The 15,028-nt window shown below is 45.9% G+C and overlaps 1 protein-coding gene across 2 annotated transcripts; it reads left to right on the top strand.

The window, feature by feature from the left end:
• The first annotated feature begins 1,133 nt into the window (after positions 1-1,133).
• angptl2b (angiopoietin-like 2b) lies at positions 1,134-14,548 on the top strand. Of its 2 annotated transcripts, none has more exons than XM_030359284.1 (5): positions 1,134-1,451; positions 6,693-7,642; positions 10,353-10,546; positions 11,710-11,980; positions 13,388-14,548. In XM_030359284.1, exons 2-5 carry the CDS (start codon positions 6,718-6,720, stop codon positions 13,585-13,587), a joined length of 1,590 nt encoding a protein of 529 aa, XP_030215144.1. In that variant the 5' UTR covers positions 1,134-1,451; positions 6,693-6,717; the 3' UTR covers positions 13,588-14,548. The 2 variants fall into 2 exon arrangements, with proteins under 2 accessions (XP_030215144.1, XP_030215143.1); XM_030359283.1 differs by having other exon boundaries at positions 1,135-1,751.
• The last annotated feature ends 480 nt before the right edge of the window (positions 14,549-15,028 follow it).

The raw sequence follows: 15,028 nt of genomic DNA, 5'->3' as shown, positions 1-15,028 counted from the left end.
GAGATTTAAATGTTGCTTAGCATATTCGATTGGTGGATTACATTTGACAATAAAATTATCCAATCTGATTTGGCGACATGCATTCTTCAGGCAGCTTGTAATGGATCTGCAGTCAGAGCAGAAAGGGGAAAATCCTCTCCCACATCATTTGGCATCGAGGTACAAAAGCCTTGTTTTGCCTCTGATTCAAAACAGGAAACAACACAGAAACAACTCGAGGGGAGCCAGGCCGAGCGCCGTTGCCAACGTTACCTCGTCTAAGTTTATAAAACTCTGGCGACCTCGTCCGCTGTGACACATCTTTGGTGTGCTCAAGCAGCGAGCTCAGCCTCACCCTGGGGGTGACGGTGACGTTGACAACAAAGCCAATGTTCAGACGCACAACAGTCACGACCTGTGTCCTGCACAGGCTCACAGTGGGGGGGCACACCTCCGACTCCAGCCGTCCGCAGCCATCGGTCAGCTGCTGCTCGCTCCCAGACCAGAACATGGCTCCAGACTCCTGCACCTGGGGCGTTTGGTGTTTCTTCTGTGCCACTGCCCCCTTCACTCCCCCCAGCTCAGCGTTCATGGGCTGAGGAGGTGGGGGGGAATCACACTTTCATTCAAGGCCAATTAGGAGTTGATCACTGGGACACCCACCACTGACTCACTACAATGAGCTCCAGTCCGGAGCCACAAATAGGTGGTGGTGAAATACCAGTGGACAGAGGGGGCAGGGGCACGGAAACCTGAGTAGGGTGTGTAAGCTTGTGTCCATGTGTGTGTTTTCAGGGTGTGCCTGGGTGTGTGTGTGTGTGTCTGTGTGTGTGTGTGTGTGTGTGTGTGTGTGTGTGTGTAGGACTTGTGTCATGTGCATGCTTGCAGACCTCTTTGTACCAGGGGGAAGGAGGATGAGGGGGAGGAGGGGAAGGAGGAGGAGGGAAGGGTGATCTGTTGCTTTAAATAAGAATGTGTTCAATTTGAGGAAGAAAGGGGGCAGGCCCTGAGTGCAAATTGTACGCCTGCTGAAACAGTGTGCCAGAGGATCCAACGTCATTTAGAAGTACACAGCAGAGAGAAAGAGAGAGAGAGAGAGAGAGAGAGAGAGACAGAGAGAGACAGAGAGAGAGAGAGAGAGAGAGAGAGAGAGAGAGAGAGAGAGAGAGAGAGAGAGAGAGAGAGAGAGAGAGAGAGAGAGAGAGAGAGAGAGAGAGAGACATCATGAGGCAGAGGTGATGGATCCAATCCTTCTGAAAGTGACTTCTGCCTGGCATAAGGGAGGACACGGTCTACCCGGGGCTCCTTCAATCTGACAGGAAACTACAGACGACAACAAACTCAACGCATCCATTGTGTCGTGTTTTTTTACACGTCTTTCTTGTTTTTTGGCAGATTGAAAGTGGATTTTTCTAAACTTTGTACTCAATGTTTCCGGAGGAAATTCCAAGGAAGAGCCAACTTCTGTTTAGGTTGTCTTTTTAATCACAGACTTTTAAACACCATCAGTAGCATGCACTCAGGTGACAAGCAGTAGTGAGTCAGAGAACGGCGGCGAACGAAAGACAACTGGAAGGAGAGCACCAAGGAGAGAGCGAGAGAGAGAGAGAGAAAGAGAGAGAGAGAGAGAGAGAGAAAGGGAGAGAGAGAGGCAACCTCAACACAGTGGTTTTTCACATTTGGGATGACTTTGAACCAGGGAAAACTTCAATCAGCTCTTCCAAGAGGGAAAGGATACTGAAGCAACCTGATCGCAACTCTACTATTATCCCGTGAGCATTGTGTTTCTCTAACTTTCTGTCTAGTCATTACATGAATGGGGTGTCAATTTGTAAATGTAATAGTTTGACACTATTGAAACTTTCTTGGAGTGAACGACTTTCAAATCAATAGCTCTGTAGATGTCTTAAATAATTGCAGTGCAATTAACTTGTAATGCTGTATTTTATTACATTGTTTTGCTGGAGGCTAGACATTTTCAAGTGTGGCGGCTTCATGTATAATTGCCATGATAATGATTTTCTGGTATTTGGGGTTTAGCAATCATCATTTGTCTTCCCGGGAGAAGTTCAGCGCCGAAGGTTGGGACGTTTAAATGACTTTAATTAGAGTTTTGACACGTTAGAGACAGAGAGGCAGGCAAGCTGGTCGTTAAGGCTGCTGAGTGGGCTCCCGTTGGGGATAAATATTTGTTAACTGATAAGACACTTGTCAAGATATCAGCCAACTGAAGAAAAGAGGAGACAATGTCCTAGTGTCACAAGGTCCTAAACCTTGACTCACGACCGGCCAAGGACCGAGCGTTCTTGTGAAGTCATCTAAGCTCTTTTACAGGCAGAGTATAACCCAAAGAGACACGCAGATAAACAGCTGGAGCCTTGCTGTGTGGAAGTGCTGCTTGTGCTTCCAGGATGTCCCCTGGGGTCCGGAGCACAGGGAAGAGCGCTGCTGAATCTGAGCTTTGTTTCTGTTGCCGAGGCAATATTTGGATAAGGGGGCTTTGAGGTGGAACTTTAGGAGAGTACTGAAAACAGTTCCATGTGACTCCCTGCGTTACCCTTTCTCAGATCACCAACGTTTAGCCACGTGTGTGTGTGTGTGTGTGTGTGTGTGTGTGTGTGTGTGTGTGTGTGTGTGTGTGTGTGTGTGTGTGTGTGTGTGTGTGTGTGTGTGTGTTCGCGCACGTGTATTAGTAGGATGAAAAAATATGAAACCTAAAGGTGGACAAAAACCTCCACATGAGCAATGGCAAAATAGACTTGCTGGCTCCAGTACACAGAGTAGGAGTCTGAGATCTACCGTGCCCTGGATGTCATGTTAGTGGTTATAACCCGAGGATTACACGCTTGAGGAAAGAATGAGGTCACTCCCAAGGTAACGCAATAGCTCCAATTGACGGGAGCAGATTGAATTGGACTCTGATCCAACACAAACTTGGTGTCGTGCAGGCAGCTCTGCCCTGCATCCACAGATCATCAAGCGCTCATTTGAACATGCAGTTAAAAAGCCTGTCTGACGGTGTTTACTTTTCTCTCTCTCTCGCTCTCTATTTCTCACTCTCTCTGTATCTCCCTGAATCTGCCTATCTCTACATCGCTACCTGCTAGCTAATTGCAGTAGGACATAATTGGGTCAGTAGATCTTGCCTGGTAGCCACTGTGGGTGGGAGGTGGAGGGGAGGTCAAGGAAGGCCGGCTATGCTTGGCTACTACTATGTCCAGCCAATGGCTCCGTCTCGTGCTGCCCGGCCACCGACCGTTGACTTCCCATGTGTGTCTGGGGGCCGGCCGGCTCTAATGAGCTAAGGGAGAATGCCAGGAATGCTGACAGGCCCTGGCTCTGTGAGAGGGGTGCAGGGAAGAGAGTGAGCAAGAGAGAGAGAGACATCAGCCAGGCTGACACAGTGGGTTTGCCCAACATCTAATTAGCATGTGGTGCGCATTAATAACAGAACCAAGAAGGGACAATTAAATTGACACAGCGGGCAGGAAGACATCCTCAACGCACCGCTAAATTACAAATCATTCACGTTGTCCAGCCGAGCGCGCCCCTCTGTATGGCATTGTTAACCTCCCTCCCCGCAACTCAATGTGAATGTGTGAACGCCATCAATGGCTCCGGTGGTGTCCAGTGCTTTACAGCTCATGAGCACAGAGCGACTCAACCACCTCTTGTTGCGGTCCGGCTCCTGGCTGCTCGTTAAAACACACCGATGTCAACACAGTAATGGCCGGGAGTGGGGGGGGGGATTTAAGACTAGACTAGGCGGACAGGGGGAGATGGAGGGGGGGTTGGTTGCTGTTCCCTGTGGCTGAATGTGGCTGGCTTAATGACAGAGCATCGACTCCTGGGCAGATGGGACTCTCTCAGGTCCCTGGGAGTCTGAGCACGAGAAGTGCTGTTATTTGACGGGCGCACATTAACAGGGAATCCGAGGGAAAACGCACTTACAGCGCACATACATACACACACACTTGTGCGTGTGCATGCACACACACAAACACACACACACATGCACACACACACCCCACACTTATAAACAGTAACCCAGGCATGAAGCCCGAGGGATTCAAGATTAACCACCTCCGCAGGAAGGCTGAGTCACACAGCATGTTTTAGACACACTGAATCCTGTCTGTAACAATGCCCTAGCAGCCAGCGGTGGGGCTTTTATTGTGGCGTAATATAAAAGTAAACGATTGTGAGCTGCACTAAAGACGCTATAGAGAAATAATGAGGTGGAAAACAGGGCTGGCTCCGCTTGACAGTGTAGCTCTAACTCAAGCGCTGTTCAAAGTTCTGCACGTGCGCATCAGTCAGCGAGTGGTGATGTCATGCGTGCCGACGTTGTTGGTGGTATTAGGACAATGAGAGACCTCGCTCCAAATTACTGTATTGAAAGACAAAGAAATTCCTCAGCTAATGCAAAACAGAGTTTAGACTTGTTTTTCATAAAAAAATCATTGGGTGTATGATATCCACCCTGGAAAATAATCAGCATTTCACAAACAATGAAAATAACATTACAATAAAACATAATTCAAGTACGGAAAAATGGCGAACAGAATTTTGCAGGATTGGAGAAAACTGGAATAACTTATGTTCCAAACATTCATTGAATGCAAAAATGTGATGATCTTCTGAATCAAATATGAATTTTTCACATGTGTTCAACTGTAAACTCAAAGGGTTTAAGGGTGAACGTGAAAGGATGACTGATAATGTTAAATGGAAATGGTTTTCCAACATGGATGATGGAGCAAAATAAAGTAACCTTCTACTGATCACGGTAATGGACTTAAGCCTTCCCGGTGATCAGAGTGTGTTTACACACAGTAATCTTGCAGCACAGAGCCAACAGTTTAAAGGCTCACTGGGTCATGTTTTTGGGGAGAGAAACTCACCTCTCTCCTCCCACGTCAGCCCAATGTACTGGCAGAGAGCCCAGAGTTACACACCAAGGCGAAAACAATCCTGCTCCGTACCGCTCCTGAGGTGGGCATCACACACTAGGTTATCTGTTCCTGGAGTTTATTCAGAGAGAGGGGGAGAGGGAGGGAGAGAGAGAGAGAGAGAGAGAGAGAGAGAGAGAGAGAGAGAGAGAGAGAGAGAGAGAGAGAGAGAGAGAGAGAGAGAGAGAGAGAGAGAGAGACAGAGACAGAGGGAGAGAGAGAGAGAGAGAGAGAGAGAGAGAGAGAGAGAGAGAGAGAGAGAGAGAGAGAGAGAGAGAGAGAGAGAGAGAGAGAGAGAGAGAGAGAGATTAAGCTTTAAGACTGGTGAATGACCCTTGCATGTTTCTTCAACTCTCAATCCAGGGCCAATAGAAACATTCATGCAATGCGTTTTGATCGGATGGGTGCCTCTTGCTGGCGGTGCAGAGGTGTTCCGCTGGGCTCCACTGTAATCCAATCTGCAGCATTTTTCAATGACTGACCCCTGGGGTTAAAGCCCCTTGCTATCCTTACACAGAAGTCACATTCTCCTCTGGACACAGCGCCCCTTCCCCCCGGCCCGACCCCACATAGCCCCCGTCACTTCTAATAATACCAGAATCAAACCCTGCCGACAGTCCGTCTGTCTGGCTGTCAATCCCTTCTGTCCGTCTCTCTTCTTCTCTGTCCGTCTCGCTATCTTTGTGTGGATGGACTTGTTTACCTCATTTGGTCAGGGCCATTGCTTATATGTGATGTAACACAATTGATAACCAAAGCTGAACTATGTTCAGCCACATTTTCTAGTGTCTTCTTAGTTTATTTTTTCGTTTAATTTCATTACATTTTCCATGAGCAAAGATGCCCTGACCTGTGGAAGAGCACAAATAGGAGTGTTTTCATGTGTTATGGCCTAACAGCGGTATTTACCCAAAGGGGGAACCCGGGCCAAGACCACTGGCTAAGCTAAACAGAATCACGTCGACAGTGAAGGAACAGACTCACTACAAACTGCCACTAGGGAGCTGAGCTCATCATTAGATAAAGAAAATATTTGACTTTGGAGGAGTGAAGGAAGATTTGCAGCTTTCAAACATCCCCTCTTGAATACACTTGAAGAGAGGTGGACTACTGGACTAGCTTGGCAGCATCAGGTCACAAATACGTCTTTATTAATGACCAAACTTGCCGGGTAGTAAACATGACGTTGTCTCATGTCTACATTACAAATATTCCGTTCCTTAGCAATGAGGTGCTGGATTTACTGCAGCATTTTAAGACACAGCATCTGTTGGTGCGTGCATTGGCTGTGTGTCTGGTTTCAGCACTGAACTGTTCAACGGCCCGTATTCTCCAGTAGCTTTAACAGCCAGCCGCAGTGGAGAGTTGTAATGAGTAGGGCTCGCCTGGACAAAAAGCTAAAACTCCCTGAGCAGTGCGCCTTCCTACATCTGTGAGGTTACTGAGGCTCAAACCAGGGCGTCCTGGGGGAAAAGGGCTGCTTCTGGGCTAAAACACCCCAACTGTGAAGGGACTCCATTGACGTCCTGTCAGAGCGAATCTGCAGCCAAGTTCTGAAGGAGTTTCCTAAACCACAATAGTAAGAATAGGTTTTGATTCCGCAAGGTCAGAACAGTTCTGGCAAAATATCTCGGCTACGTACCGGGAGACACTGTGACGGCTCAACTTAGCAGACAATAATAAGTCAATTGGTAATCACTCCAGACATCAATCTGTCCCTTGTTCCTACAATGTCGTAACGTCTTCTTAAATCTTCCTCAGGCTTTGGTGAGTTTGAACCTCTCTCATGGAGCCCCCTTCGGTGGTGCTGCTGGGGCTCCTTCTCGTGTATGGACTGGCCAGCGGAGCAGAGAACATTCAGGGGAGCCCCCCCGATGGTGGTCCGACCACCGGCCACGCTGCTGGTGGACCGCAGAAGGCCCAGGAGTTTGAGAGCAGCGACGAGGGCCTCGAGAGGGAGTTCCTGTATGCGGGGAGGAGCAAACGGGCCGCTCCCGACCCGCAGCAGGACAAGTGCTCCTACACGTTCATCGTGCCCCAGCAGAAGGTCACCGGGGCCATTTGTGTCAACTCCAAGGATCCCGAGGGCCTGCAGGAGAACCGGGTGAACAAGCAGGAACTCGAGCTGCTGAACGTGGAGCTGCTGAAGCAGAAGAGGCAGATCGAGACCCTGCAGCAGCTGGTGGAGGTGGATGGCGGCATCGTGAACGAGGTCAAACTGCTGAGGAAGGAGAGCCGCAACATGAACTCCAGAGTCACTCAGCTGTACATGCAGCTGCTCCACGAGATCATCAGGAAGAGAGACAATGCCCTGGAGCTGGCTCAGATGGAGAACAAAATCCTGAATCAGACCTCTGAGATGCAACTGCTCACCAGCCGGTACAAAGACCTGGAGCACAAGTACCAGCACCTGGCCTCCTTAGCCAACAACCAGTCTGCCCTCATCGTCCTGCTGGAGGAGCACTGCCAGAGTCGCCCCATGCCCCGGTCCGTCCCCCGACCCCAGCCGGTTCCTCAGCCCCAGCCTCGGCCACAGCCTCGGCCGCAGCCGCCACCGGCGGCCCCACCGCTCAACAGGCCCTTCCAGCCCCCCGTCGCACCACGGCTCAACAACCAGATCACCAACGAGATCCAGAGCGACCAGAAGTCGCCGGTGCTGCCGACCATGCCTGGCGGGACACACAGCCCCTCCACCACGGACAAACCCTCCGGTGAGTCTGTCGTGTCTCAGATGAAAATAAATCAGGTTTTCTTTCCTGACAAAGATAATCCTTTGTTATGTGGGAAAAGTGAGTCCAGTCATTTATGGGTTGATTCTTACTGAATAGGCCACAATCGAAGGTTTGAATCAGAGGTTGAGCCAGTAGCAGAATGGAAGCACTTATATTGACATTACAGTGGGAAATTGTGCTATTCGTTGTAAATGTATATAATATACCCCACACACTCCCAGAGCAAAAATAGTCTTGGCGCAAACACAAAGGTATGTGTTTAAAAAATGTCGCTTGATAAGCTTAAGCCAAGTTGATCTTTAAAACACATGTTACTTGACGATTAAGAGTAAAAACACCTCTGAACAGTCCTTTGTCCTTTGGTTGTCAAGTGTAGAGAATAGCCTTTTCAGCTTGTGCATTTTAGCAACACCAGCCTCCGTTTTAAAGAAAGGGATTGGACCACACCAATCAGGGTGCGACTTCGTGCCCACTTCACGCTTTTTCCATTGACATTTGGTGCGACCGCTCGCCTTTTGCCCTGGGCCCGCATGTGAACGGTAGCCTTTGTGGGGAATATTTGCATGGATGCAAGTGGTTTCCTGCGCACAGTCACGCAATTTACACCCTTAAAGTAACACAAATCCTTGGACATTATGAGTAAGAGATCCATTGTACGGAATGAATGGAGTGTGCAGGAGGAGCAAACAGGGAGAGTGGCAGAGTAGGCGGGAATCAAGGGGAGGGGGGGGGGGGGGGGGGGGGGGCAGAGCACGAACAGATAGAGAAACATGGTCTGTGTGAGGTCATTCTTTCCAGTTCCACCACACGATGAATCAGTCAAATGTTCCAGCGAGGCAGGATACATTATCAGGCATAACAGAACACGACCGGGCAGACCTTGGGCTTGATGCTTAATCAAAGACACTCATCTCTGTGTAGAGATGGCAGGCCAATAACAGGGTTCCCACTCCATTTAGATTATAATTCTTTATGTATTTTTTATGTTCCAGGACATTTTCCATAACTTTGCCGTGTTCATAGAGGTTCATATTTCACTGCCTGTACAGTCAGTTGAAGTCAGGCGAATCTCTATAGAATGACAATTTATTAGTATAAATTAGACAACTGTGATCCAACTAAAGTTTTGTCATCATGGCCTCAGAGCACCGGGCCTGAATGTGACTGACCTGTCTGCATTACCTATTTAAAATACATCTGTCCTTCCTGAAGATGTGTACGATTAAATAAAATCACCGGTTATAGGTTGTCAAGCGTTGTTGATACATGTTGATATATAATTTGCCGCCAAACACTAGACAGAAGGCTCACCTCGCCATCATCTTTGCTGCCTCACGCAGAAATAAAAAAGGGAAGGATGGCGACGAGTGGAGACACCGTGAGTCATTGAGGGATGTTTCATTTGCATGGATAATCTGTTACGTATCATACGAGGATGGCCTTGAACAACCTTTAGTTGGTGACTGAACAGAGCCCACACAAAAATGAAATATGTTTGGTAGCATAACTTCCAAATTTTCGTTGAGATGTTCCAGCTTTTTCCCGGACAATCCATCAATTTGGACATCTTTCACATGTTTTCTATCACTGGAAAACAACTTTTTAAGACGCATTGGAACCCTGAGTAGTGAGTTAGAATCCAAAAATATGTTCTCGGATTATACCAACTCCACACAACTACTTAACATGACAATTTGTTGGATGAATTGCCCTTTATGTTCCTAACTGTAACTGTATTGGTGATTTTTGGAGTATAGTATTTTTGACTATTCAAACCACCCACATCTGTTATTACCCCTAATGTATCACATATGCCCCGACTGTGATATGACTACTTTGAAGATAGAGTCAGTTGGGTAAAAGTGAGAAATCTTGAAAAGTTAAACACTTTCACAGCCAGTTGGAGATGCGGAGCCAGTGGTCCTATTAGAGTGCTTTTTCCATATCTACAGAGTTGGAAACTTAAATGGGGTGGAGGCAATGTTCCAATCATATGGAAAGACTTGTACCGAGAAGCCATGTGATCTCAACCAAGCATCTGCAGAATTCAGCATGAACTTTGTTCCTCCACTGGTTTAACAAATTCAACAACACAATTGCAACGTGGTGTGTCTGCAGGTGTCGTTGGTCAAAGCCAACAGCTGCCCTGCCGGCAATTAGTGCAACATTAAACATATTGTCGTTTGGTTTGAGTGAGTGGAAAAACATCATGAAATGTGATTAGTTTATTTCGTCGTAATATTTGTTATTATTTAGTTAAATGCTGATTTATTGACCGGAAAACAAGGAATATGGTTGAAAAAAATAATGGTGTAGTATAAAGGAAAAGAGAAAAAAAGAATAATACATCAAATGCACTTGTTGGTCTAAGCCCTGCTACTGTTTCCCATTGACTGATCAGGATATCAAATGCCCGCATGCTAGTGTTACTTTTGGCTAAACAGACAGTAGCCATTTTCGACCTCGAGCCCGACTGCCAAAATCAACTCGGCTGCTATTATACTAAGAGTCTACCATGCTGGAATACGGGATTCCCTAGACTGAGCTCAAATCCAAACATCCACCAAATGGGTGATTCCTCCTCTCCTCCTCTAACTGGCAGGATATCCTTTAATGTATGCAGCATAAACAGATGTCTAAGTAAATGATTTTTGCATGGTGTCTCCCCTTCACCCGCTCCCTGATTCAGGCCCATGGAAGGACTGTCTGCAAGCCCTGGAGGACGGCCACAGCACCAGCGGCATGTACCTGGTGAAGCCAGAGAACGCCAACCGCCTCATGCAGGTGTGGTGCGACCAGAGGCACGACCCGGGGGGCTGGACCGTGATCCAGAGGAGGGTGGATGGCTCCGTCAACTTCTTCCGGAACTGGGAAACGTACAAGGTTTGTGAGCTGTTGTGAACACCCCCCCCCCAGTCAAAGACTCCATAGTTTGGGTAGGAACACAGTTTGCTTTAGCAGAGGGTTGGGTTGAGACTTACCAGACCTGGGGGAAAATGAATCAGCGATTGTTGAGGTTGGAGGGCATCGAATGTGACCCTCGCAGAGTGGCCCCAACCGTTGGCTCCCTGACCTCATTCATGACAGCAATCAGCCGCCAACACGTTTGTTTTGAATGTGTTCAGAAATGACACGCGCTAACTCCTCTTGAGATAATAGATGTAGAGTCAAGGCCAGGCCACGGCATTCTCTCATCCACTGGATCCTGAACGGTGTCTAAGTGAAGACATATGAATGTGAACTTTACTGCAGTCTCTCAAGCCATTAAGTTAAACAGCCCGTATAATTATGTTATTGTGCTGCTTAATAATATAATCATAAACACGTAAAAACACAGATCAAAACCAACAATGTAGCGCTGAAGCTGTTATTGGGGAGACTCATTCTCTTTTAAACCTGCTCACCATACGAGGTGAATGTTTTTTTTTTCTGAAAGTCAGCCTATTTGGTAGAAGAGAACCATTGTTGAGAATATGCCCTTTCGAACAGCCAATTGTGTTGGTTGTTTTGTGAGGTTTTTAAATAACAGTTAGTGGTCTGCTTCCAGTGAGACCAATTTTTTTTATGGGGCATTTTCTAACAGTGAATATTATGTTGGCAGGCAAATCATTTCTGCTGTCACATAGTAAACATATTTACGATAAATCTGAATAATTTTGAAAGATTACGTTGAACTTCAATCAAGTTACATGTAGTGCTAATAGGAAACCAGTTCACTACAAATGACCTTATAGTATAACGATAACACAGTGCTGTCTTCATCCTTGGCCTTATGCTCTCAAATGAACCCCCTGGTACTTTTTAACTGGATAATAGTGGAAAAACGCTCACCATAAACTAGAGTCACGCTCTGTTTATTTTAATGTGCCCTGATAATAAACAACAGCAGAGGAAAATCCCAAACCTATAATCATCTGTGTAGAATGGAACAAATCATTCCCTATAGATGGCCCAAACCACTCACACACACATTTCTCACAGACCAGTAATTGAAAGGGATGTCTGCCTGGTTCCCTGACGGCCCTGCCGTGTCCTCCACTCCACAGCAAGGCTTTGGTAACATCGATGGAGAGTACTGGCTGGGTCTGGAGAACATCTACTGGCTGACCAACCAGGCCAACTACAAGCTGCTGGTCACACTGGAGGACTGGTCAGGGAAGAAGGTGTTCGCCGAGTACGCCAGCTTCAGGCTGGAGCCCGAAGCCGACTTCTACAAGCTCCGGGTGGGACGTTACCACGGAAATGCTGGCGACTCCCTCACCTGGCACAACGGGAAGCAGTTCACCACGTTGGACCGGGACCACGATGTGTACACAGGTATGGGGGGCCGCAGGGCTATACTGTGATAGTTGCGGTATAACAGCATCAATAGCTCCGCACCTCATGGTTTGACTTGAGGGCTGAAAGTGTACGTGTTGCACTGTGTGTTACGTTTTTGTGCGTGTGAATTGTGAACTGAACAAAGGATGCAATAGAACTAATAATTATAATGAATATAATTATAACACATGCAATTTGGAAGCCCTCACCCAAATTCACCGTACAATGTGATAGGGGCAGACTTGGAGTCCCCAGTGGGAATCAAACTACTAACCCTGGAAGATTATACTCTGCCAGCTAGATAGGACTTTTATATCTCCGTCATTGTCATTATAATTACATTGGCTTCCTGTAGGTCAGAGAATTGATTATAAAATCATGTTGCTAACCTATAAATCCCTACATGGTTTAGGGCCAAACTATTTAAATGATATGCTTCCACTAGATAAGCCTTCTAGACCACTAAGATCTTCTGAGACTAATCTGTTAATTATCCCCAGAGTAAATGCGAAACATGGGAAAGCAGGATTTAGTTACTATGCAACAAATAGCTGAAATAAACTCCCTCAGGATTTAAGACTTGACCCAACTCTGAACACCTTTAAACAAGACTGAAGACTTTTATGTTTGCTTTAGCTTTCTGCTAAATCTTGAATACATTGCTATTTTATTACTAAAATGCCTTTTTAACTTTGACTTTATTTTCTATTTTACATGATACATGATCTGATACCAGAGATAAAGGATAAGGGTTTGAGACCCAAGTTCTGTCTGGGTTAGAGTCCTAGAATCTGGGTTGGAGTCCCAGAGAAACTACCAAGTTCCCTCAGGTCGGGTTGGAGTCCCAGAGAAAGGACCAAGTTCCTTTAGGTTGGATTGGAGTCCCAGAGAAAGGACCAAGTTCCTTTAGATCGGGTTGGAGTCCCAGAGAAAGGACCAAGTTCCTTTAGGTCGGGTTGGAGTCCCAGAGAAAGGCAATCGGGTTGTTACCATTGTCTCAGTGTAAGCAGTGCAACAAAAAGAGAGATGAATTGGAGAAGGCAACTGGTCACTATGAGGTGAAGTGTTTGAGACCCGAGTTCTGTCTGGGTTAGAGTCCTAGAATGCGGGTTGGAGTTCCAAAGAAAGGACCAAGTTCCTCTAGGTCGGATTGGAGTCCCGACGTGGGTACCAGAGAGTATGTTGATCTGATCTTAAATACAATGCACTTTCTAAAATGCTGATCTATTTTACTCATTTTTTGCATATGTTTTCTTTTACTTAGGCTATCTATTATTTTATTTTATTGTATGACAATGTTTATATGTGTAGAACTTTGAGTCCGCCTTGTGTATGAAAAGTGCTACATGAACAAAGTTGCCTTGCCTTGCCTTGCCAATAATACAAACCATTTCTATCTCCTAGGTAATTGTGCCCACTATCAGAAGGGAGGCTGGTGGTACAACTCCTGCGCTCACTCCAACCTGAATGGCGTCTGGTACCGGGGTGGACATTACCGCAGTCGCTACCAAGACGGAGTCTACTGGGCTGAGTTCAGAGGCGGAGCTTATTCCCTTAAGAAAGTAGTGATGATGATCAGACCTAACCCCAACACCTTCCACTAGCCAGCAGAGAGAACACTTACTGCCCAGTGCAGTCTGAGACACCTTTCTTTGTATTCATACAGATCCTAATAAAAATCAACCGTTTTGAACCAGATGGAACTATATAACGAAGCCAGATCATAAAGAGGGTAAAAATGGAAAAGAATGTGCAATAATTAAGCAACAGGATGGCCTGCTCATTGAGGCCAGTCTGGTCGGGCGTCCCAGTGCCGCCACTCCAAAATAATTGCACTTTCATTCTCTTTAGTTATTTTTTACTACCAGCATTAGATTCAATATAAGACACATACTCATGGCTCAACAGTTTGCTAGAGGTACACTGTCACATGATAATCTGTTGCTTGTAATAGATGGTGCTTTCCCCTGCGCTGTGTTTTCGGCAGAAAATCTGAAAAAGTTACATTCTTGATTTGCTGTTAGAATCTGAAAATACCTAGGATTAACGGTAGAGAAATCCAGGAAACGGTAGACACAGGAATCACAATCCAGTGACTTTGTTTGAAGAAAACTTCAGGTGTGCATTTTATAGGAATATACTAATGTTTTGTTGGATTTAAATACAGGTGTTTATATTATGACCAGACTTGTATATTAAGTGTTTAAATTGTCCCTTACCTGGCATCAAACCATGCCAGTTTTTGCAAAACATAATTCCATACTTTAAATGTTCATGCGTGATTAATAAATACAGAAATATCACACACACACACACCATATGCTTTGGATGATAAACCATTTGACAGATGTCCTTCAAATTAAACCTTTTGAACTTCAATTGCCTGGACAGGTGCTGTTTTGCCTGTATGAACCAAGGACTGTGTTTACTGTAAAAAATTCAGTTGTCTGTTGATGTCGATTGATCCAACACCGTGTGTCTGTACATAAAAAGATACTTGTAATATAATGTAACAAAATCTATCATGTATCGCTATTAAGTTGCAATAAAACATGTACAGCTTGGTCTCTGCTCTAATGTGACGTTTTCTGATACACAATTGACCTGATGTTCAAGGTTCAAACATAACTTATCTTAATAACCTTACTGACATTGACTCTCCCTTTCAGTATATAAGTAGTATGTTAGACACCACACAAAAGCTTATGGTGCATAACTAAATGTCACATTTCTATAGCTGTTCCCATTCTGACCTTTAGGAGTCACTTACAAAGTTACTGACTTAATAACTTGAAGTGCTTCACTCTCATTCTTGTTAAGCAGCTGGAAATACATATTTACCAAATACATATTTCCAAGGAATGGTTTCCTCTAAGTAGCTCAGTGTTGCTTGTCATTTTGCCCAGAACATTTTAAAAACCAAACAAGGAGATGATTATGCCTCATGTTTACTTATTTCAAGATGGTCATCCTCAGATGGTGCAGTCAATTAAGGTCAGTCTAGGGCTTATCCTGGGAACCAGATCTGGTGGGGATAAACGTGGT

This window comes from Gadus morhua, chromosome 6 (assembly GCF_902167405.1).
Source record: "Gadus morhua chromosome 6, gadMor3.0, whole genome shotgun sequence".
NCBI classification, from domain to species: Eukaryota; Metazoa; Chordata; class Actinopteri; order Gadiformes; family Gadidae; genus Gadus; species Gadus morhua.
The sequence above is the reverse complement of the archived record's forward strand: the minus strand, read 5'-3'. Positions and strand labels throughout refer to the sequence as shown.

What these genes read in the sequence shown, in the direction of transcription:
- angptl2b (XM_030359284.1), top strand. Translation starts at nt 6,718, where the DNA reads ATGGAGCCCCCTTCGGTGGTGCTGCTGGGGCTCCTTCTCGTGTATGGA. An exon ending in CACCACGGACAAACCCTCCG is followed by an intron (nt 7,643 to 10,352) that starts GTGAGTCTGTCG and finishes TCCCTGATTCAG; the next exon opens with GCCCATGGAAGGACTGTCTG. An exon ending in GGAACTGGGAAACGTACAAG is followed by an intron (nt 10,547 to 11,709) that starts GTTTGTGAGCTG and finishes TCCACTCCACAG; the next exon opens with CAAGGCTTTGGTAACATCGA.